The 23,854-nt window shown below is 47.8% G+C and overlaps 1 protein-coding gene, 1 non-coding gene and 1 pseudogene across 2 annotated transcripts; 1 reads left to right on the top strand and 2 right to left on the bottom strand.

The window, feature by feature from the left end:
* Nucleotides 1-2,358: 2,358 nt before the first annotated feature.
* Nucleotides 2,359-3,172, top strand: LOC140387145 (c-Myc-binding protein pseudogene; annotated as a pseudogene).
* A 445-nt stretch (nt 3,173-3,617) lies between these two features.
* trnak-cuu (transfer RNA lysine (anticodon CUU)) lies at nt 3,618-3,690 on the bottom strand. The gene has a single exon. It is a non-coding gene; the product is annotated as a tRNA-Lys (tRNA).
* Nucleotides 3,691-20,544: 16,854 nt separating this feature from the next.
* LOC140387144 (relaxin-3 receptor 1-like) lies at nt 20,545-22,468 on the bottom strand. The gene has a single exon (XM_072470153.1). It carries the CDS (start codon nt 22,299-22,301, stop codon nt 21,117-21,119), a length of 1,185 nt encoding a protein of 394 aa, XP_072326254.1. The 5' UTR covers nt 22,302-22,468; the 3' UTR covers nt 20,545-21,116.
* Between the last annotated feature and the right edge of the window lie 1,386 nt (nt 22,469-23,854).

Here is a 23,854-nt window from a genome sequence, read left to right as displayed (position 1 = left end):
CCTTTTTCCTCTTGACAAGACATTCAACCTCTTTTGTGAACCATGGTTCCCTCACACGGCCATTTCCTCCCTGCCTGATAGGGAAAACGTATCAAGGACACGCAGTATTTGTTCCTTGAACAAGCTCCACTTTTCATTTGTGCCTTTCCCTGACAGTTTCTGTTCCCATCTTATGCTCCCTAATTCTTGCCTAATCGCATCATAATTACCCCTACCCCAATTATAAACCTTGCCCTACCACATCCACTGGTTCCCCCTCGTCAACTCTACTAGTTACACGGGGGAGCACGATGGCGCAGTGGTTAGCACTGCTGTCTCACAGCGCCGAGGCCCCAGGTTCGATCCCGGCTCTGGATCACTGTCTGTGTGGAGTTTGCACATTCTCGTTGTGCTTGCGTGGGTTTCGCCCCCACAAACCAAAGGTGTGCCGGTAGGTGGATTTGCCACGTTAAATTGCCCCTTAATTGGAAAAAATTAACTGGGTACTCTAAATTTTTTTTTTTTTAACTCTACTAGTTACACCCTCGAAGATTTGTCAAGCATGATTTCCCCTTCATTAATCTATGCTGACTCTGTCTGATCCTGCACCTATTTTCTAAGAAATCTATAAAATCTTTTCTATAAAATCTTTGAGCATGAATTCTAGAATTCTTCCCAATACCAACATCAGGCTTACTTGTCTATAATTCCCTGTTTTCTCTCCTTGCTCTTGTACTCTATGCCCCTATTAATAAAGTCCAGAATACTGTATGATTTATTAACTGCTCTCTCCCCATGTCACCTCAATGATCTATACACAAATACACCCAGGTCCCTCTGCTTCAGCGCCCCTTTTAATATTTTACTATTTATTTTATATTGTCTCTCCATGTCTTCCTACATGGCAGCGCGGTAGCACAGTGGTTAGCACAGTTACTTCACAGCTCCAGGGTCCCAGGTTTGATTCCCGGCTTGGGTCACCGTCTGTGCGGAGTCTGCATGTTCTCCCCGTGCATGCGTGGGTTTCCTGTGGGTGCTCTGGTTTCTTCCCACAGTCCAAAGATGTGCAGGTTAGGCGGATTGACCATGATAAATTGCCCTTAGTGTCCAGAAACGTTAGGTGGGGTTACTGGGTTACGGGAATAGGGTGGCGGCGTGGGCTTAAATGGGGTGCTCTTTCCAAGGGCCGGTGCAGACTCGATGGGCTGAATGGCCTCCTTCTGCACTGTAACTTCTATGATACCAAAATGAATCACCTCACATTTCTCTGCATTGAACTTCATCTGCCACCCATCTGTCCACTCCACCAGCTTGTCTATGTCCTTTTGAAGTTCTGCACTGTCCTCTTCACAGTTTACAATACCTCAAAGTTTTGAAACATCTGCAAAATTTGAAATTGTCCCCTGCACACCAAGATCTAGATCATTAATATATATCAGAAAAAGCAAGGGTCCCAATAACGACCCTGGGGAACACTACTATCAACCTTCCCACAGCCCGAAAAAAATATCCATTAAATCAAATAAACAGTACTTTTATAAAGCAAATATGTTTTCTTGGCTAGGTTTTTCCAGCATTATCTGTTCTTGTTCCATGAAATCAAATCACTCTTTATATCAAATCATGGCATGGTTTGTCGGAAGAATCATGTGAAGAAATAATTCCTGATACTAGAAATGACCTTTTACTGATTAAACCTGTGCTCCACTTGTTCTGTTCTCACGGTTTTAATATAAGATAATATTCTGCTTAACAAATGATTATTCGCAGATAATCGTGAAGAACAACAGCCAGCACGTTAACTTGATTTTTGTTTTAAATTGTAAATGCTGGAAATGCAACAACAGAAAATGTAAAATGTGCAAGGCATCTGGGAAAAGACAGGTTAACATTTTGGGTGTCAACGGTCCAAATTCTCAGTATGAGATTTGGCAGAAGCTAAGAAAAAAGACACGTCACTGTCCGTGTGGAGTTTGTACATTCTCCCCATGCCTGTGTGGGTCTCGCCCGCACAACCCAAAGATGTGCAGGGTGGGTGGATTGGCCACGCTCAATTGCCCCTTAATTGGAAAAAAAAATTGGGTACTCTAAATTTATTTTTAAAAAGACAGGATGGTAACTGTTTGCACATTCTCCTTGTGTTGCGTGGGTCTTACCCCCACAACCCAAAGATTTGCAGGGTGTATAGATTGGCCACGATAAATTACCCCTTAAGTGGGAAAAAAAAGAATTGGGCACTCTAAATGTATTTCTAAAAAGGGTGGTAACTGTTCAAGGCAGTGTAAAAGTGGAATTAAAGGCTATGCAAGTTAAGAAACTATTTTGGCAGCATGTATACAATAGTAAACATAGAATGTCAAATTAAAAAAGACAACAGGACGGTGTTCACAGCAGGAAAATGGCGCATTACCGGGCTGGTGATTCCCGGCGAGAACAGTTTTGTAGATACTTAGAAAAGGCTGGTGTATTGGATATGCTTACACAAGTGTTGGATGCCCTCTATGAGGAGCCGGAAAAACCCAACAATGCAATGGATTTTTTGAAACAGCATTTGGGAACAGCAGGCCCTGAGACTGCAGATGTAGAAACACTACGACTTGAAGTGATAGAACTGAGGCAGAAATACGAGTTACTACTGGAGGAAAATAAGGATTTAAAAGCTAAGCTTGCACAGTTTGACCCTCCGAAAGAGGAAGGGCAACCTGAATAATAAATCAAGATTCTGTACATCATCAGAAGAATGCATGAAAGGGATCTGATAAAATCACCTTGCAAATTGTCTTGAGTTTGGGGAATTGACTCCTCTTCGGGGGAAGAAAATGGTTTTAAATGCAACCAGTCTTTTAGGTTACACCTGCCAAATGAGTTGCCACTTTCAGTTGACCACAGTGCAATGATACCACTGTTGTCTGCTTCTGCTGTGCAGCATTTGGAATTCGATACTGCAGCAGTTAAATTGTATTTAACTTAAGCCAATGTACCAATACAATCTGCAAAGAACTTTGATTCAAAGGTGGCCAATAAATCCACGTTTAACAAACATTGACCGAGCTGTCTTAAATTTTGTGTTGATATTGGCATGGTGTCACCAGAGACCTGAGATGCATTTCACATTATGTTTGACCAATAGAGTTTGTTAGGCACTCATTTCACACTTTGGGGGGAAAGCTGCACTGAGCAGATTAAGAAACATTATTTGTATTGTGCTTCCTGTTAGATTGGGGTCAGGGGAGGGATGAGCCAGGGATTAACAATTTAAATTAACACTTGGCCTCTGGAGCCTGGCACTGCACTCATGCTCACAAGCCACACTGAAGAGGTGTTACCATTGTTTGGGATTTCATGACATTCAAGTCAGAATATGGGTCTCCTTGTTGAATTGTTTCCTGTCATCATGCCAACAGCCTGGGGAAAGTTAATGGTGACCCACTGACAAAACGGTGTACACTAGTGCCTTGGAGCAGCAGGTCCAGGAGTAGTTGTATCAACGGACAAAGCATTTATCTGAAAACAGACCTTATTGGCTCATTTACACAAATTCAATTGTTACTTCTAGTTGTACAGGAGTTCAATTTTCCCTTTTTGTAGTTACTCAATAAATTCTCTTTGCACATCCAAAAAAAACTTTAAAAGGTAAGCGCCCAACGTGGGGCTCGAACCCACGACCCTGGGATTAAGAGTCCCATGCTCTACCGACTGAGCTAGCCGGGCTGATGAGAAACCAACACCCCTTCATTCATTCCGTGTATGGGGCTGGCTGACACTTGCTTTCTGGGTGGTGTTTTTTAAATTAGTTTATTTGATTCAGTTGCTTTGAGAGGTGGAACAGACAGAGATCCCCCCCCCATTCCTATTAATTTCACCTGGGGGGGAAACCTGAGGCGCGTTTCCCGCGCTGCCACTTCCGCCTGGTGGCTCACGTGACCCCAAATGTAACAATGCGTGCAACAATCGCGGGGAGGTGCGCGCGCAGCCGGTGTTCACTGCCTTTCAATGGGCAGGTAACGTTCCGGAGCAGAGCAAGTCTCAGCTGTTATCCTGAATCCACGGATAAAGGGAAAGGAATTTCCCTGTCCAAGGGGTCAGAAAACAGATAGCGGCTGGCTGCCCCCTCCCCGCCTTTTGGTAAATTGCTGTGATCTCAACATCAACTGAAAACATTCAGGGGGGGAAAAAAACAATATTTATTTGTTTAAGTTGAATCAAGTCCAATTTCTATTCCGCGCACGGTGCAACAGCAAGGAAGAAAGACTTGGCATTTACTTACAGGGCGTCTCAGTGGGGCATTTGCAGCACAATCATGATCCTTCACACAGAATTGAAATGTATCACCAGTTCATTTGTATCGCTGCCCTTCTTTCAACTTTGCCGTGAGCAGTGTGGTAATTTATCGTTTCTTCCCACAATTGACGAGGACATAGCCCATAGCTCTGTGAACTTTTATCATTCCATATTGATGGGGCGGAGACTTAAACTTTATTTAATTGAAATGCTTCAGAAACATTTTGGGAAAGGTGAGCATAAGCTTGCCCCACCAGAAGGTGGATTGGAGATGTCAAATGGACTTGACCCTTTAACATAGAACATAGAAAAATACAGCACAGAACAGGCCCTTCGGCCCACGATGTTGTGCCAAAGCTTTGTCCTAGATTAATCATGGATTATCATTGAATTTACAGTGCAGAGGAGGCCATTCGGCCCACTGAGTCTGCACCAGCTCTTGGAAAGAGCACCCTACCTAAGGTCAACACCTCCACCCTATCCCCATAACCCAGTAACCCCACCCAACACTAATGGCAATTTTGGACACTAAGGGCAATTTATCATGGCCAATCTACCTAACCTGCACATCTTTGGACTGTGGGAGGAAACCGGAGCACCCGGAGGAAACCCACGCAGACACGGGGAGGATGTGCAGACTCCGCACAGGCAGTGACCCAAGCCAGAATCGAACCTGGGACCCTGGAGCTGTCAAGCAATTGTGCTATCCACAATGCTACTGTGCTGCCCTTAAGAACAAATTAATCTACACTATATCATTTTACCGTAATCCATGTACCTATCCAATAGCTGCTTGAAGGTCCCTAATGTTTCCGACTCAACTACTTCCACAGACAGTGCATTCCATGCCTCCACTACTCTCCGGGTAAAGAACCTACCTCTGACATCTCCCCTATATCTTCCACCATTCACCTTAAATTTATGTCCCCTTGTAATGGTTTGTTCCACCCGGGGAAAAAGTCTCTGACTGTCTACTCTATCTATTCCCCTGATCATCTTATAAACCTCTATCAAGTCGCCCCTCATCCTTCTCCGTTCTAATGAGAAAAGGCCTAGCACCCTCAACCTTTCCTCGTAAGACCTACTCTCCGTTCCAGGTAACATCCTGGCAAATCTCCTTTGCACCTTTTCCAAAGCTTCCACATCCTTCCTAAAATGAGGCGACCAGAACTGTACACAGTATTCCAAATGTGGCCGTACCAAAGTTTTGTACAGCTGCATCATCACCTCACGGCTCTTAAATTCAATCCCTCTGCTAATGAACGCGAGCACACCATAGGCCTTCTTCACTGCTCTATCCACTTGAGTGGCAACTTTCAAAGATGTATGAACATAGACCCCAAGATCTCTCTGCTCCTCCACATTGCCAAGGACTCTACCGTTAACCCTGTATTCCGCATTCATATTCGTCCTTCCAAAATGGACAACCTCACACTTTTCAGGGTTAAACTCCATCTGCCACTTCTCAGCCCAGCTCTGCATCCTATCTATGTCTCTTTGCAGCCGGCGACAGCCCTCCTCACTACCCACAACTCCACCAATCTTCGTATCGTCTGCAAATTTACTGACCCACCCTTCAACTCCCTCATCCAAGTCATTAATGAAAATCACAAACAGCAGAGGACCCAGAACTGATCCCTGCGGTACGCCACTGGTAACTGGGATCCAGGCTGAATATTTGCTATCCACCCACTCTCTGACTTCTATCGGTTAGCCAGTTCGTTATCCAACTGGCCAAATTTCCCAATATCCCATGCCTCCTTACTTTCTGCATAAGCCTACCATGGGGAACCTTATCAAATGCCTTACTAAAATCCATGTACACTACATCCACTGCTTTACCTTCAGCCACATGCTTGGTCACCTCCTCAAAGAATTCAATAAGACTTGTAAGGCAAGACCTACCCCTCACAAATCCGTGCTGACTATCCCTAATCAAGCAGTGTCTTTCCAGATGCTCAGAAATCCTGTCCTTCAGTATCCTTTCCATGACTTTGCCTACCACCGAAGTAAGACTAACTGGCCTGTAACTCCCAGGGTTAACCCTAGTCCCTTTTTTGAACAAGGGCACGACATTCGCCACTCTCCAATCCCCTGGTACCACCCCTGTTGACAGTGAGGATGAAAAGATCATTGCCAACGGCTCTGCAATTTCATCTCTTGCTTCCCATAGAACCCTTGGATATATCCCGTCAGGCCCGGGGGACTTGTCTATCCTCAAGTTTTTCAAAATGCCCAACACATCTTCATTCCTAACAAGTATTTCCTCGAGCTTACCAGTCTGTTTCACACTGTCCTCTCCAACAATATGGCCCCTCTCATTTGTAAATACAGAAGAAAAGTACTCGTTCAAGACCTGTCCTATCTCTTCAGACTCAATACACAATCTCCCGTTACTGTCCTTGATCGGACCTACCCTCGCTCTAGTCATTCTCATATTTCTCATATATGTGTAAAAGGCCTTGGGGTTTTCCTTGATCCTACCCGCCAAAGATTGTTCATGCCCTCTCTTAGCTCTCCTAATCCCTTTCTTCAGTTCCCTCCTGGCTATCTTGTATCCCACCAGCGCCCTGTCTGAACCTTGTTTCCTCAGCCTTACATAAGTCTCCTTTTTCCTCTTAGCAAGACATTCAACCTCTCTTGTCAACCATGGTTCCCTCACTCGACCATCTCTTCCCTGCCTGACAGGGATATACATATCAAGGACACGACGTACCTGTTCCTTGAACAAGTTCCACATTTCACTTGTGTCCTTCCCTAACAGCCTATGTTCCCAACTTATGCACTTCAATTCTTGTCTGGCAACATCGTATTTACCCTTCCCCCAATTGTAAACCTTGCCCTGTTGCACGCACCTATCCCTCTCCATTACTAAAGTGAAAGTCACAGAATTGTGGTCACTATCTCCAAATTGCTCCCCCACTAACAAATCTATCACTTGCCCTGGTTCATTACCAAGTAGCAAATCCAATATTGCCTCTCCTCTGGTCGGACAATCTACATACTGTGTTAGAAAAGCTTCCTGGACACACTGCACAAACACCACCCCATCCAAACTATTTGATCTAAAGAGTTTCCACTCAATGTTTGGGAAGTTAATGTCACCCATGACTACTACCCTGTGACTTCTGCACCTTTCCAAAATCTGTTTCCCAATCTGTTCCTCCACATCTCTGCTACTATTGGGGGGCCTATAGAAAACTCCTAACAAGGTGACTGCTCCTTTCCTATTTCTGACTTCAACCCATACAACCTCAGTAGGCAGATACTCCTCGAACTGCCTTTCTACAGCTGTTATACTATCTCTAATTAACAATGCCACCTCCCCCCCCACCTCTTTTACCACCCTCCCTAATCTTATTGAAACATCTATAACCAAGGACCTCCAACAACCATTTCTGCCCCTCTTCTATCCAAGTTTCCGTGATGGCCACCATATCATAGTCCCAAGTACCGATCCATGCCTTAAGTTCACCCACCTTATTCCTGATGCTTCTTGCGTTGAAGTATACACACTTCAACCCATCTCCGTGCCTGCAAGTACTCTCCTTTGTCAGTGTTCCCTTCCCCACTGCCTCACTACACGCTTTGGCTTCCTGAATATCGGCTACCTTAGTTGCTGGACTACAAATCCGGTTCCCATTCCCCTGCCAAATTAGTTTAAACCCTCCCGAAGAGTACTAGAAAACCTCCCTCCCAGGATATTGGTGCCCCTCTGGTTCAGATGCAACCTGTCCTGCTTGTACAGGTCCCACCTTCCCCAGAATGCGCTCCAATTATCCAAATACCTGAAGCCCTCCCTCCTACACCATTCCTGCAGCCACGTGTTCAGCTGCACTCTCTCCCCATTTCCTAGCCTCGCTATCACGTGGCACCGGCAACAAACCAGAGATGACAACTCTGTCTGTCCTGGCTTTTAACTTCCAGCCTAACTCCCTAAACTCGTTTATTACCTCCACACCCCTTTTCCTACCTACTTCGTTGGTACCAATGTGCACCACAACTTCTGGCTGCTCACCTTCCGCCTTAAGGATCCTGAAGACACGATCCGAGACATCCCTAGCCCTGGCACCCGGGAGGCAACATACCTTCCGGGAGTCTCGCTCGCGACCACAGAATCTCCTATCTATTCCCCTAACCATTGAATCTCCTACTACTATTGCTTTTCTATTCTCCCCCCTTCCCTTCTGAGCCCCAGAGCCAGACTCAGTGCCAGAGACCTGGCCGCTAGGGCCTTCACCCAGTAGGTCATCCCCCCCAACAGCATCCAAAACGGTATACTTGTTTTGAAGGGGAATGGCCACCAGGGATTCCTGCACTGTCTGCCTGTTTGTTTTCTTTCCCCTGACTGTAACCCAGCTATTCTTGTCCAGTACCTTGGGTGTAGTTACCTCCCTGTAACTCTTCTCTGTCACTCCCTCTGCCTCCCGGATGATCCGAAGTTCATCCAGCTTCAGCTCCAGTTCCCTAACACGGTCTTTGAGGAGCTGGAGTTGGGTGCACTTCCCGCAGGTATAGTCAGCGGGGACACCGGTGGTATCCCTCACCACCCACATCCTACAGGAGGAGCATGCAACTGGCCTAGCCTCCATCCCCTCTTACCTTACAGAATATAGCTGCCTTGTGGACCAACTGGACCTCCGCCCTCCGACTCTGCTCCCAGTCAGCTGCACTCTCTGGAAACTCCTGGCTCTCTTCTCAGTCTTTGCGGAAATGTAGGAAACAAAATGAAAGGAGCACCTTACTCCCTCCTCACCTAACTCCCTTAGTCACCAAACTCTCACTATAGCACAATATAGCATCCTTTTGTTTCCCCAAGCACCGTCATTACATTTGTTGTTTAACCTGTGCTGGTTTTCTCAGACCTTGCCTTTTGTCCTTTCCCCCCCTCTGTTCCATCAATATACAAGGGGAGGCGTTGGCTCAGTGGCCATCCAGGGACTCGGGTGTTTATTTCTGGCGAGTAGGGTTTGAATCCCACAGACGGTGGTAATTGAATCCAATAAATAGCTACAATAAAAAGTTTAATGATGATCTCGACAATTATTGTAAAAACCCATCTGGTTCATTTGTACCCTTTAGGGAACAGAATCAGCCGCCGTCACCCCCATGTGACCCCGGATCCACGCAGTTGTATTTTAAAGACTCATTTATGGGATGTGCGCTTTGCTGGTTAGGTCAGCATTTATTGCCCATCCCTAGTTGCCCTTCAGAAGGTGGGGGTGAGTTGCCTTCTTGAACTGCGGTAGTCCTTGAGGTGTAGGCACACCACTGTGCTGTTAGGGAGGGAGTTCCAGGATTTTGCCTCAGCGACAGTGAAGGAACAGACGATATATATCCGAGACAGGGTGGTGAGTGACTTGGAGGGGTTCCTCCAGGTGGTGGGGTTCCCAGGTATCTGCTGCTCTTGTCCTTCTAGATCAGGCTTTAGACCATAAGACCATAAGACATAGGAGTGGAAGTAAGGCCATTCGGCCCATCGAGTCCACTACACCATTCAATCATGGCTGATTTCAACTCCATTTACCCGCTCTCTCTCCATAGCCCTTAATTCCTCGAGAAATCAAGAATTTCTCAACTTCTGTCTTAAAGACACTCAACGTCCCGGCCTCCACCGCCCTCTGTGGCAATGAATTCCACAGACCCACCACTCTCTGGCTGAAGAAATTTCTCCTCATCTCTGTTCTAAAGTGACTCCCTTTTATTCTAAGGTTTTTCAAAGTGGGGGTCGTGACACGCGGGTGGGTCGCGGCCAAATGTAAAAAGGGTCGTGGCACACCCTGAAATTAACATAGGTAACCCAACTACTGGGTAAGATCAGGATGGAAAACAGAAAATGCCACGAAAATGGATTTTGTGAGGAGAGATACGGGAGAATGCATGGCCCAGGAGTGAGCAATAGAGTGGGCTGGCTGGCTAACAGACATCCCAACAGCCAGCCAGACGGTTAGCTGTAATTTGGAACCGTCACACGGACAAGACTGAAGCCGAGTAACGGCCATCGGGTCGTCACCAATCAATCCGACTCTCACTGAACTGAAATCTTTCAATCAACTAAACTTAAACTGAGTAGCTTTTCAGGTTCACCCATCAAGAGACTCAGTACCCATTTCTGTAGAGAAGCTCGTACAGACCCCACGCTGCAAGCCCTCCTCTTACACACTCTCTCTCTCTCTCGGTCCTCTCGTTGGAAGGAGCTTTTGGGAAGCCAAACATCAGGTTGGAGATTTTACGCATCCATTCAAAATCTGTGAGGGACAATAGGGTTTGGAGAAAACTGTCTTCTTTCTTTCTGGGTTTGGGTATCGATCCTCACCCGGAGCAAAACTCACTGAAATTTTAATTATGTATTGAAAGATTTAAACTGTACAATAGGGACCAGATTAAACCTGGCACGGAACAATCACACTCGGTCGGTTCCACAACAGCTACAAAGGAAAATCCTCAGAATTTTATGGACACTCGCTGCCTATGTCTGCACCCGCCCCCCCTCCCAAAAAAAATCATCATGCACCATAAATGAAAAAAATATTGATATCAATCCCAAAAGCAGCTTTTCCGAGTTTAAACCTGTATGCCTTTGTCTTACTCTCACAGTTTAATTTACAGCAATGTTCTGGATTCATCTTTCCCAACCATTTATTAGCATATTGCATCTTCTCCTGCAAGTTTACCTTTCAGATTAAGGGCTATTAACCCTAAATTTCTGCAGTTTTTCCTCTGTGTTGTGACTCAGTGGGTAACGCTCTTGTCTCTACATCAGATGGGTGTGGGTTCACCCCCACATCTAGGCTAAGTGAGTACTGCAGGGATGCTGCCCTGCTAGAAATGTCATTTTCCCGTTACCATGTTTCAAGGAGGCTCTGCCTCTCATGTGGATGTAAAGTATTCCATGGGACTACACTGAATAAGAGCAGGGAATTATCCCTGATGGCCTCACTAACATTTAGCTCTCAATCAACATCACAAAAACAGATTATCTGGTCTTTTTCACATTGCTGCTTGAGTGCTCTTGCTGTCCATAAATTGGCATCACAGCAGTGACTGCACTTTATTGGTTGCAAACTACTTTATACTCATGTGGTTGTGAAGGTGCTTAGAAAATGTAAATCTATTTTTCTTCGTAATTCAAACATTGACATCAATCTCTTGGCTCTCCTCTGCACTTTGAATGTATCTCTACTTTCATAGAGTCATATAGTTTTGCAACACAGAAAGAGACCCTTCGGCCCATCAGATCTGTGCCGGCCATCAAGTGGGTCCCGAAGATCAGCCAGTTGGCAAACGTGGGTCCCGGGAAAAAAAGTTTGAAAAACACTGTTCTGGATGGTAGTGGCCGTGGGTTTGGAAGGTACTACCAGAGGAGGCTTGGTGAGTACCGGAGTGCATCTTGTAGATGGTACACACGGCTGACACTGTTTGTCGGTGGTGGAGGGTTTGAATGTTTCTGGAAGGAGGAGAAATCAAGCGGGCTGTTTTGTCCTGGTTGGTGTTGCTCTTCTTGAGTGTTGCTGGAGCTGCACTCATCCAGGCAAGTGGAGTGACACTCCTGACTTGTGCCTTGTAGAAGGTGGACAAGCTTTGGGGGTCAGGAGGCGAATTACTCTCCGCAGGATTCCCAGCCTTTGACTTGCCCTGGTAGCCACAGGATTAACGTGGCTAGTCCGGTTCAGTTTCTGATCAATGGTAACCTGCAGGATGTTGATAGTGGGGGATTCAGTGATGGTAATACCATTGAATGCCATGGGGTGATGTTTGCTTTATCTCTTGTAGGAGATGGTCATTATCTGGCACTTGTGTGGCATAAATGTAACTTGCCACTTGTCAGCCCAAGCCTGGATATTGTCCAGGTCTTGCTGCATTTGGACATGGACAGCTTCATTATCTGAGGAATTGCGAATAGTGCTGAACATTGTGCAGTCATCCACAAACATCTCCACTTCTACCTTATGATGGAAGGCAGGTCATTGATGAAGCAGCTAAAGATTGTTAGGCCTAGGACACTACCCTGAGGAACTCCTGCAGTGATGTCCTGGAGCTGAAGTGATTGACCTCCAACCACCACAGCCATCTTCCTTTGTGCCAGGTATGATTCCAACCAGCGGAGAGTTTTCCCCCTGATTCCCATTGACTCCAATTCAGCTAGGGCTCCTTGATGCCACACTCAATCAATGCTGCCTTGATGTCAAGGGCAGTCACTCTCATCTCACCTCTGGCATTCGGCTCTTTTGTCCATGTTTGAACCAAGGCTGTAATGAGGTCAGGAGCTGAGTGACTCTGGCAGAATCCAAATTGAGCAGGTTATTGAGCACTGTTGATGACTTCTTCTATCACTTTGCTGATGATGGAGAGTTGACTGAATAGCAGTAATTGACTGGGTTGGATTTGTCCTGTTTCTTGTGTACAGGACACACCGGGGCAATTTTCTATATTGCCGGGTAGATGCCAGTGTTGTAGCTGTACTGGAACAGCTTGGCTAGGGTGTGGCAAGTTCAGGAGCACAAGTCTTCAGTACTATTGCCGGAATATTGTCAGGGCTCCATAGCCTTTGCAATATGCAGTGTCCTCAGCCGTTTCTTGATATCATGTGGAGTGAATCGTATTGGCTGAAGACTTACATCTGTGATGCTGGGGACCTCTAGAAGAGACCGAGATGGATCATCCACTCGACACTTCTGGCTGAAGATTGTTGCGAATGCCTCAGCCTTGTCTTTGGCGGGCTCTTTCATCATACAAACGAACCAACACGGTTGTAGATGGTACAACTCTGTTTTATTATTCTGTTTAATAACAACTGTTAACTTCTGGCTGTGGTTCGTACTTCACCAGTTAACCTGTGGACCCAGCCCTAGCACTATCTTAGAGAGTCCCGCAGCACATGGTGTATGTCTGAGTAGCACGCTGTGAGCTCTGTGCTCTGAGCTATCTCCTGGTGGAATGAGCGGGAACTGTGGTGTTCCCTGTTTTATAGTGCGTGTGCTCTCACTGGTGATTGGCTGTGATGTTGTGTGTGTGTTGATTGGTCCGTCGATCTGTCCATCAGTGTGTGTGTGTGATTGCACCATGATATGTTAATATGGATATCATGACAGGTGGTAGCGTCGACGTGGGTGGACCAGGACAGATTTTTGGAGATGTGCACCCCTAAGAATTTGAAACTGCTAACCATCTCCACCTCGGCCCCGTTGATGCTGACAGGGGTGTGTACAGTACTTTGCTTCCTGAAGTCAATTACCAGCTCTTTAGTTTTGCTGCCATTGAGGAAGACAGTGTTCTCGCTGCACCACTCCACTAGGTTCTCAATCTCCCTCCTGTATTCTGACTCGTTGTTATTCGAGATCCGGCCCACCATGGTCGTATCGTCAGCAAACCTGGAGATGGAGTTGGAGCCAAATGAGGTGTCAACCTGGTGAAGCTACAACACAGGACTACTTTTATGCAAAACAACATAAGCAGCAAGTGATAGACAAAACTTTGCGATGCCACAACCAACGGATTAGTCCTGCCACATCCAGTAGTGAATGGTGGTGAACAATTATCAACTCACTTGAGGAGGATGCTCCACAAATATCCCCAGCACATCAGTGCAAAAGACAAGGCTGAAGCGAACGTCCATTCTCCCCGTGGCAAACCTATGGTTGTTTCTTATCGGGGACCCCACCAAGGCTCCCGTCTTTCCCCTATGCCGTCTCCACTGTCCCCAAATTTTCAAAGTCGCCACCACCACCGGGCTTGTGGTGTATTTCTTCGGTGAGAACGGCAATGGGGCCGTCACCATAGCTTGTAGGCTAGTCCCCCTACAGGACGCCCTCTCCAATCTCTTCCACGCCGCTCCCTCCTCTTCCCCCATCCACTTACTCACCATTGAGATATTGGCGGCCCAGTAGTACTCACTTAGGCTCGGTAGTGCCAGCCGCCCCCTATCCCTACTACGCTGTAAGAATCCCTTCCTCACTCTCGGGGTCTTCCCGGCCCACACAAAACTCATGATACTCTTTTCGATCCTTTTGAAAAAAGCCTTCGTGATCACCACCGGGAGGCACTGAAACACAAAGAGGAATCGCGGGAGGACTACCATTTTAACTGCCTGCACCCTCCCTGCCAGTGACAGGGATACCATGTCCCATCTCTTGAAGTCCTCCTCCATTTGTTCCACCAATCGCGTTAAATTTAACCTCTGCAATGTACCCCAATTCTTGGCTATCTGGATCCCCAAGTAACAAAAGTCCCTTGTTACCTTCCTCAGCGGAAAGTCCTCTATTTCTCTGCTCTGCTCCCCTGGATGCACCACAAACAACTCACTTTTCCCCATGTTCAGTTTATATCCTGAGAATTCTCCAAACTCCCGAAGTGTCCGCATTATCTCTGGCATCCCCTCCGCCGGGTCCGCTACATATAACAACAAATCATCCGCATACAGAGATACCCGGTGTTCTTCTCCTCCTCTAAGCACTCCCCTCCACTTCTTGGCACCCCTCAATGCTATTGGCAGGGGCTCAATCGCCAGTGCAAACAGTAATGGGGACAGAGGGCATCCCTGCCTTGTCCCTCTATGGAGCCGAAAGTATGCAGATCCCCGTCCATTCGTGACCACACTCGCCACTGGGGCCCTATACAACAGCTGCACCCATCCAACATACTCATCTCCAAAACCAAATCTCCTCAGCACCTCCCACAAATAATCCCACTGCACTCTATCAAATGCTTTCTCGGCATCCATCGCCACCACTATCTCCGCTTCCCCCTCTGGTGGGGGCATCATCATTACCCCTAGCAGCCTCCGTATATTCGTATTCAGCTGTCTCCCCTTCACAAACCCAGTTTGGTCCTCATGGACCACCCTCGGGACACAATCCTCTATCCTCATTGCCATTACCTTGGCCAGAATCTTAGCGTCTACATTTAGGAGGGAAATAGGTCTATAGGACCCGCATTGCAGCGTGTCCTTTTCCTTCTTTAGGAGAAGCGATATCGTTGCCTCAGACATAGTCGGGGGCAGCTGTCCCCTTTCCTTTGCCTCATTAAAGGTCCTCATCAGTAGCGGGGCAAGCAAGTCCACATATTTCCTGTAAAATTCAACTGGGAATCCATCCGGTCCCGGAGCCTTCCCCGCCTGTATGCTCCTAATTCCTTTCACTACTTCCTCTATTTCAATCTGTGCTCCCAGTCCCACCCTTTCCTGCTCCTCCACCTTGGGAAATTCCAGCTGGTCCAGAAAGCCCATCATTCTCTCCCTTCCATCCGGGGGTTGAGCTTTGTATAATTTTTTATAAAATGCCTTGAACACTCCATTCACTCTCTCCGCTCCCCGCTCCATCTCTCCTTCCTCATCCCTCACTCCCCCTATTTCCCTCGCTGCTCCCCTTTTCCTCAATTGGTGGGCCAGCAACCTGCTCGCCTTCTCCCCATATTCGTACTGTACACCCTGTGCCTTCCTCCACTGTGCTTCTGCAGTACCCGTCAAATTCTACGTGTAGCCTTTGCCTTTCCCTGTACAGTCCCTCCTCCGGTGCCTCCGCATATTGCCTGTCCACCCTCAGAAGTTCTTGCAGCAACCGCTCCCGTTCCCTACTCTCCTGCTTTCCTTTATGTGCCCTTATTGATATCAGCTCCCCTCTAACCACTGCCTTCAGCGCCTCCCAGACCACTCCCGCCTGGACCTCCCCATTGTCGTTGAGTTCCAAGTACTTTTCAATGCACCCCCTCACCCTTAGACACACCCCCTCATCTGCCATTAGTCCCATGTCCATTCTCCAGGGTGGGCGCCCTTCTGTTTCCTCCCCTATCTCTAAGTCTACCCAATGTGGAGCGTGATCCGAAATGGCTATAGCCGTATACTCCGTTCCCCTCACCTTCGGGATCAACGTCCTTCCCAAAACAAAAAAGTCTATTCGCGAATAGACTTTGTGGACATAGGAGAAAAACGAAAACTCCTTACTCCTAGGTCTGCTAAATCTCCACGGGTCTACTCCTCCCATCTGCTCCATAAAATCTTTAAGCACCTTGGCTGCTGCCGGCCTCCTTCCAGTCCTGGACCTCGACCTGTCCAGCCCTGGTTCCAACACCGTATTGAAATCTCCCCCCATTACAAACTTTCCCATCTCGAGGTCCGGGATGCGTCCTAGCATCCGCCTCATAAAATTGGCATCATCCCAGTTCGGGGCATATACGTTTACCAAAACCACCGTCTCCCCCTGTAGTTTGCCACTCACCATCACGTATCTGCCCCCGCTATCCGCCACTATAGTCTTTGCCTCAAACATTACCCGCTTCCCCACTAATATAGCCACCCCCCTGTTTTTCGCATCTAGCCCCGAATGGAACACTTGCCCCACCCAACCTTTGCGTAGTCTCACCTGGTCTATCAGTTTCAAATGCGTTTCCTGTAACATAACCACGTCTGCCTTAAGTTTCTTAAGGTGTGCGAGTACCCGTGCCCTCTTTATCGGCCCGTTCAGCCCTCTCACGTTCCATGTGATCAGCCGGGTTGGGGGGCTTTTTACCCCCCCCCCCCCATGTCGATTAGCCATCCCCTTTTTCCAGCTCCTCACCCGGTTCCCACGCAGCTGTGTCCCCCCCAGGCGGTGCCCCCCCGCCCATCCCACCCCATACCAGCTCCCCCCTCTCCCCAGCAGCAGCAGCCCAATAATTCCCCCCTCCCACCCCCCCCCGCTAGATCCCCCACTAGCGTAGTTACACCCCCCATGTTGCTCCCAGAAGTCAGCAAACTCTGGCCGACCTCGGCTTCCCCCCGTGACCTCGGCTCGCACCGTGCGATGCCCCCTCCTTCCTGCTTCCCTATTCCCGCCATGATTATCATAGCGTGGGAACCGAGCCCGCGCTTCCCCCTTGGCCCCACCCCCAATGGCCAACGCCCCATCTCTTCCACCTCCTTTCCTCCCCCCACCACCTCCTGTGGAAGAGAGAAAAGTTACCACATCGCAGGATTAATAACATAAAACTCCTCTTTCCCCCCTTCTTCGCCCCCCATACTCGCCCCACCACTTTGTTTCAAACGTTCTTTTTTTTAATAACCTGCTCATTCCAATTTTTCTTCCACGATAAAAGTCCACGCCTCATCCGCCGTCTCAAAGTAGTGGTGCCTCCCTTGATATGTGACCCACAGTCTTGCCGGTTGCAGCATTCCGAATTTTATCTTCTTTTTGTGAAGCACTGCCTTGGCCCGATTAAAGCTCGCCCTCCTTCTCGCCACCTCCGCACTCCAGTCTTGGTATACGCGGATCACCGCGTTCTCCCACTTACTGCTCCGAGTTTTCTTTGCCCATCTAAGGACCATCTCTCTGTCCTTAAAACGGAGGAATCGCACCACTATGGCTCTAGGAATTTCTCCTGCTCCCGGTCCTCGCGCCATCACTCGGTATGCTCCCTCCACCTCCAGCGGACCCGCCGGGGCCTCCGCTCCCATTAACGAGTGCAGCATCGTGCTCACATATGCCCCGACGTCCGCTCCCTCCGCACCTTCAGGAAGGCCAAGAATCCTTAGGTTGTTCCTCCTCGCGTTGTTCTCCAGCGCCTCCAGCCTTTCCACACATCGTTTATGGTGTGCCTCGTGCATCTCCGTCTTCACCACCAGGCCCTGTATGTCGTCCTCATTCTCGGCAGCCTTTGCCTTCACGACCCGAAGCTCCCGCTCCTGGGTCTTTTGCTCCTCTTTTAGCCCTTCGATCGCCTGTAATATCGGGGCCAACAGCTCCTTCTTCATTTCCTTTTTGAGTTCTTCCACGCAGCGTTTCAAAAACTCGTGTTGTTCAGGGCCCCATATTAAACTGCCACCTTCCGACGCCATCTTGGTTTTTGCTTGCCTTCCTTGCCGCTGCTCTAAAGGATCCACTGCAATCCGGCCACCTTCCTCTCCTTTTTCCATCCGTATCCAGGGGGGGTTCCCTTCTGGTTCACTGCACAGTACTTTTAGCCGTTAAAATTGCCGTTGGGGCTCTTATTAAGAGCCCCAAAGTCCGTTACACCGGGAGCTGCCGAAACGTGCGACTCAGCTGGTCATCGCCGCACCCGGAAGTCGGGGCTAAAGGTATCTAAGGATATCGGGGGGAAATTGGAACAGGTTACTGAGTTGGATGATCAGCCATGATCATCATGAATGGCGGAGCAGGCTCAAAGGGCCGAATGGCCTCCTCCGGCTCCTAGCTTCTATATTTCTAAGTTCAATAGTGCTTTGTTGGCTGTCAAGGTCTTTGCAACATCTAGTGGCTGCCAAGGGCACTGCATAGATGCTGGTCTTGCTTTCTTTACTAGCTTTCAACCTGTTACATCTCTTTTTTCTAATTCTGGTGAAAGAGCATCGACCTGAAACATCCATTCTGCTTCTCTCTCCAGCAATGCTGAGCATTTCCAGCATTTTCTGTTCTTCTAACAGAAACAGGCCATTTGGCTGAAGCGCTCGATGGTGTCCGTCTTACCCCCCCCCCCCCCCACTCCATCCAAACCCATCAGAAAATCCTTCCCTTCATCCCTCTATCGTGCTTTTCCCCCTCGGTACAATACCGATGCTATTCACCTCAACCGCTCCTCGGGGTAACCCATTTCACATTGTAAATGCTCTCTGGGTAAATGCCTTCTTTCTGAATTCCCTATGAGACTGATCAGTGACTATTTTAGATTCAATGGTCTCCAATTCTGCCCCCAAAGTAAAAACACTTCTGGCCTTCTCTGGAAACCCCTCCCCATCAACCCTCTTCGAGTTGTTAAACACCTCCAACGGATTAGCCAGCACTCCACATTCTAACTGCAAGATAAAAGTGTCCCAATGTCATGTGAGAGCACCTTTAAGAAATGGGTGTTTATAAATGGGTGTGTTTATAAGTATCTGTAGTGAGAGTACCTTTAAGAAATGGGTGTTTATTACTGCAGTGATGTCAGAGTGTGGATGGAGCGGGGCTGTCTGTCAGCTTTTTACTTTCGTTTTAGGCTGTTTGCTGCAGGGTGTTTTTTGGTTTCGTTTTCAGAGCTGGATAGCTGCAGTCACAGCCAGAAGGTGTATGAATCTCTCTCTGTAATCTAAACACTGTAAATCGATCCTGGTGATTTAAAACTAATAACAGTAGTGACTTCAACTTGATGTGCTTTTGGTAAAAGGTGTTTTAAGTCTTACGGATGTTAAAAGGAAAGCTTAAAGGATTACTTAGTGTTGTAGTCTTTAGGGGTTGTATTTGACTTAATGGTTGCTAAGATGTTCACTGCATGTTTTAAAAAGGTTAACTTGAGTTCATAGAATAAACATTGTTTAGCTTTTAAAAAAAACTTTTCCATTTCTGCTGTACCACACCTGTCGAGTGGGCCGTGTGCTCCCCATACCACAATCTATTAAAAGTTGTGGGTCAGGTGAACTCCATGATACACTTCGGGGTTCTCTAACCCCTGGCCCCTAACACCAACCAGTTCAGCCTTCCCCAGTGCGGTAGAAGCGCTCAGTTCTGTAATCGACTTGTAAATCATTCCGTTTTACACAACCTCCGCCTGTTTCTGAACCTTTAGTTGAAATAACACCCAGGCCAGAGCTGTGCACCGTCCTCCAGGCGGAGTCAGACCGATGCTCCTTGTCAATAGGAAAGAGGAGAATCCTTTCGAACTCGTTTCGAGAGGTGCGCTGTTTCATTTTTTACTTTTCGGAGAGAAAGAAGTGAGATTCTGCTATGTGTGTGTGTATCCCATACCAGGATTGTCGCTTTTGCCCATACATTGCCCTGGATGCAGAGAATGGGAGGGGGGGGGGGGGGGGGGGGGGATAATACATTTCCCTGCAATTCATGAACATACTTAGCAAACAAAAAACCTTCTCGAGGTTTGATGACTTGTGGAAATCTTGGCCCCAAAGGGTTTGCCGATTCCCACCCTCTGTACAGGGAGAAAACGCCCAGGGTGAGGGGTGGGATTTGTTCCTGGGATGGACTCCCGTCACCCCCAGGAATTTCAATTCGTGCAATGACAGAAAAGCTCAGGACATTTTATTTCATTTTATTATCTTACCGAATATTAAAAGTGAGTTGCCACAAATTCTCGACGGAAAGCCAGTCACTAATTTACACGATCAACATTCAGAATAACGCACGGATTAAACACAGACATACACACACAGAGACACAGAGAATACAAATTCACTCGAAGGTATCAGAGGCAGCGCCTCACCGAGAATTCCTTCAATATTCCGCAATTATTCCGTGAGACGAGACATTCCTTTCCACTGGGAATCACTCCGTCTCCCCCCCCCCCCCCCCCCCCCAGTTGCTTCCCCTGTCGTTTTCACTGGGGTTTCTGAACCGGTTGCTTGAAGGCGGAGATGCTACAAGCTGCTGAATGAATGGGGGCAATTCATTGACTTTCACATCCAGCCTCCCTGCCGCCAGCTCCCGGTGATCAGACGTTCACAAAGCTGGCGAGAGTTTTTCACACGTTGGCCGCCACGAAGTTCACCCCCATGCCCCAGGAATCCTCACCCCATCCCCAAATCCTGGAATAAATCCCATGCATTTAAATCCAGGAATGAAGGATATTGTCATTCACCTGTCCTGGGCTTTGATGAATTCCATCAATACGGTTTGACTTAAAAACACATTTAAAAAACAAATCCAATCTAAATCTACCAGAGAAACAGAAAAAGGATCGATCTCCAATTATGGGATGGCGAATGATCCGTGCCTGGGAGAGAACTCCACACTTGCCTGAACCCTTGTGTGCTCTGAGATATGGTAGTGTTGGGCTTGGCCGGGGCACTGGTTTTGGGCAGGAGTTTATTAGAATAACTCGCCCCGCCGCCCCTCACTCAGGGTGCGAGGACACAGGACACAACAGTTTAACTGGGGTCTCCCAGTTGTTGTTGGGATTCAAACAGAAGTTGCGTTACAGTGCTCGCTCACAATAATATTCAGAGGGATGCCCACCTGTTCACCCAGTTCCTGTTTTAAGGTGCCCGAAAAGGGTCGAATGGCACACGGGTGGGTCACCCCGGGCGAGGACATCTTCCAGAAAGCTTCCTTCATTGATTTCCTAAAATCTCTCCTCAACAGGCAGTACAACACCGGATTCAGGCAGCTGTTTGTGTGTGCCAAGCAGATAGTGACTGGGAACACATAGGCGTGGAGGATGTAATATGTTTTGTCCCAGGGCACCGCGTTAAGCTTAACTAAGACCCCCCAGAGGGTGATAACATGATTGGGGAGCCAACAGAGAAAGAAGGAGAGCATGACGATGGTGATGGACCGGGTCACTCGCGATTTTCTCTTGGGGTTGTTGGTAGCGATGTGCTGTTGTCCAAGGAACCTCACCAGGAGTAAGTAGCAGATTGACAGGATGATGGTGGGCAGGACAAAGGCCAGCGTGATCTTCTGGATGTGGTAAAGGGCGAGCCAATACTGCCCATCGTCCGGGAAATTCAGCAAGCACAGTTTCTCGCCTGCAAACGTGCTGGCGGTGGAGAAGAGCGCGGTGGGCAGGGTGGCGAGGCTGGCGGCGACCCAGAGGACAAAACTGACCCACTTCACCGAGCAGCAGACCCGGCCCCTCCTGCTCTTCAGCCCCGAAGCCACCGACCAGTACCGCACGGTGCCCATGGCCGTGAGGAAGAACACACTGGCGTACATGTTCATCACGGTGACGGACAGGATGATCTTGCACATGGCGTCCCCGAAGGGCCAGCTGAAATCCAGAGCAGTGTCCACTGCCCAGAAGGGCAAGGTTAGCACGAACTGGAAGTCAGTCACTGCCAGGTTGAGGATGAAGAAGTTGATGGTGGATTTCTTGCGCCCTTGTTTCATCTTCATCAGGAAGAAGACCAGCAAATTCCCCACCAGCCCAATGGCACAGACGATGGAATAGGCGATGGAGATGCTGATCCTCAGAGCTGGGGACCCGTCCCCGGGGATGTCAATGTCATACAGATTGGAGCTCTGTGGCCCCACGGTTGAATTGTAAGTCCTTGCAGTAGTATTCAACATGAGGTCATCCATCCTCTGCGTTAACCAGCTGCTCTCCATCGCATCCACTGACTCCAGGTTTGCTGCTGGGATCATACCATCCGCTGGTAAACTTCATCAACTTAACCCATTCATCCCACCCAGAGGGAATTTGTATTCCATAAAGTCAACTCTTTTTGTTAATGATTGTAGGTGTACAGCCCCCTCACTCCCTCCCCTCACTCTCTGCACTCAATGGGGCACAAATCCATCTTCGCGCTGCCTCCTCGTTTTGTGCTTTGAAGACAACTCGGATCATCCGTTTGAATCAACCAACCCTGGAGGCCCGCCCCTTCCAGTCTCCCATTGGCCTTTCCTCGGTTGTTTCTCCTTTTTAACTGGCTATTGAATGTGTCAATCAAAAGGCTTTGCCGGGAGAGGGAGGGGGGGCCACTTGGCTCTGGCACGCCTGCGCACAGCCGCTCTCCAAGGTGCTGAAACAGAATGTACCTTCGGTCAGGAGAACTGGAAAAGGGACAAAACCGGCAATTACAATCACCCAACGTGCATTCGATGCATTTATTCTCGTATGGAATGTTACAACATATTGGCTTGCGATAGCAGTCTTTATTTATATGAGATAATCAATAAATGTGTTGAGTTATATTACCAGTCGTGTCTTATAATGAACGCGTAAAACACCACTTTCAGGTGCCTCAGCCTCCTCCCAGCACTCGTCCCCCCTTTAAAGACACTCCTTAAAGCCTGACCAAACTTTTGTTCTTTTAAAAAATTCATTTATGGGATGTGGGCAATGCTGGCATTTATTACCCATCACTATCTGCCCTACATTTCAGAGGGCATTTGAGAGTCAACCACATTGCCATGGATCTGGAGTCACAGGTAGGCCAGACCGGGTAAGGACAGCAGATTTCTTTCACTAAAAGGACATTAGTGAACCAGATGGGTTTTTATGACAATCAGCAATAACTTCAGAATCACCATTAGACTTTTAATTTCTGATTTTTTAATTCAAAAATTGCACCATCTGCCCATGGTGAGATTTGAACCCAGGTCCCCAGATCTTGCCCTGAACCTCTGGATTGTTAGTCCAGCAACAATACCACTGCCTCGCCAACCAGCCTAATGTCCGTATTTGGTTCAGCACCTTTTTCTGTTTTGTAATATTGCTGCAAAGCACCTTGTGATGTTTTATTGTGTTAAAATTGCTCTATAAATACAAGTTCTTGTTGAAACGGGATTCTCATGTTTAAGGATGGAGCCACTAAATCTAAAGTCTAATAGGGTTGCAGTACATGTGTGCGAATGCATGGCGTGTGATAAATCAGTTTGGTAAATTTCAGATGCAGATATCCGTGTGGAAATATGATATTGTGGCGATAACAGAAACCTGGTTCAAAGAAAGCCAGGAATGGCTATTAAATATCCCTGGATGCAAGGAGAGGCAGAAAAAGGGAAGGTGGTGATGGTATTGATTAAGAAGACCATTGCAGTGTTACAGAAAGAGAATGTTCCAGAGGGGTTAAGGGCAGAATCTATTTGGCTAGAGTTGAGGATCAAATAACATGGATTCCATTACTCAGTGTAGTCTATAGACCACCTATTAGTGGGACAGGTTTATTTCCAAATAACGTTTCAAGGGAATTACA

This window comes from Scyliorhinus torazame, chromosome 12 (genome assembly GCF_047496885.1).
Source record: "Scyliorhinus torazame isolate Kashiwa2021f chromosome 12, sScyTor2.1, whole genome shotgun sequence".
NCBI lineage: Eukaryota > Metazoa > Chordata > Chondrichthyes > Carcharhiniformes > Scyliorhinidae > Scyliorhinus > Scyliorhinus torazame.
This window is presented reverse-complemented; position numbering and strand designations above follow the sequence as displayed.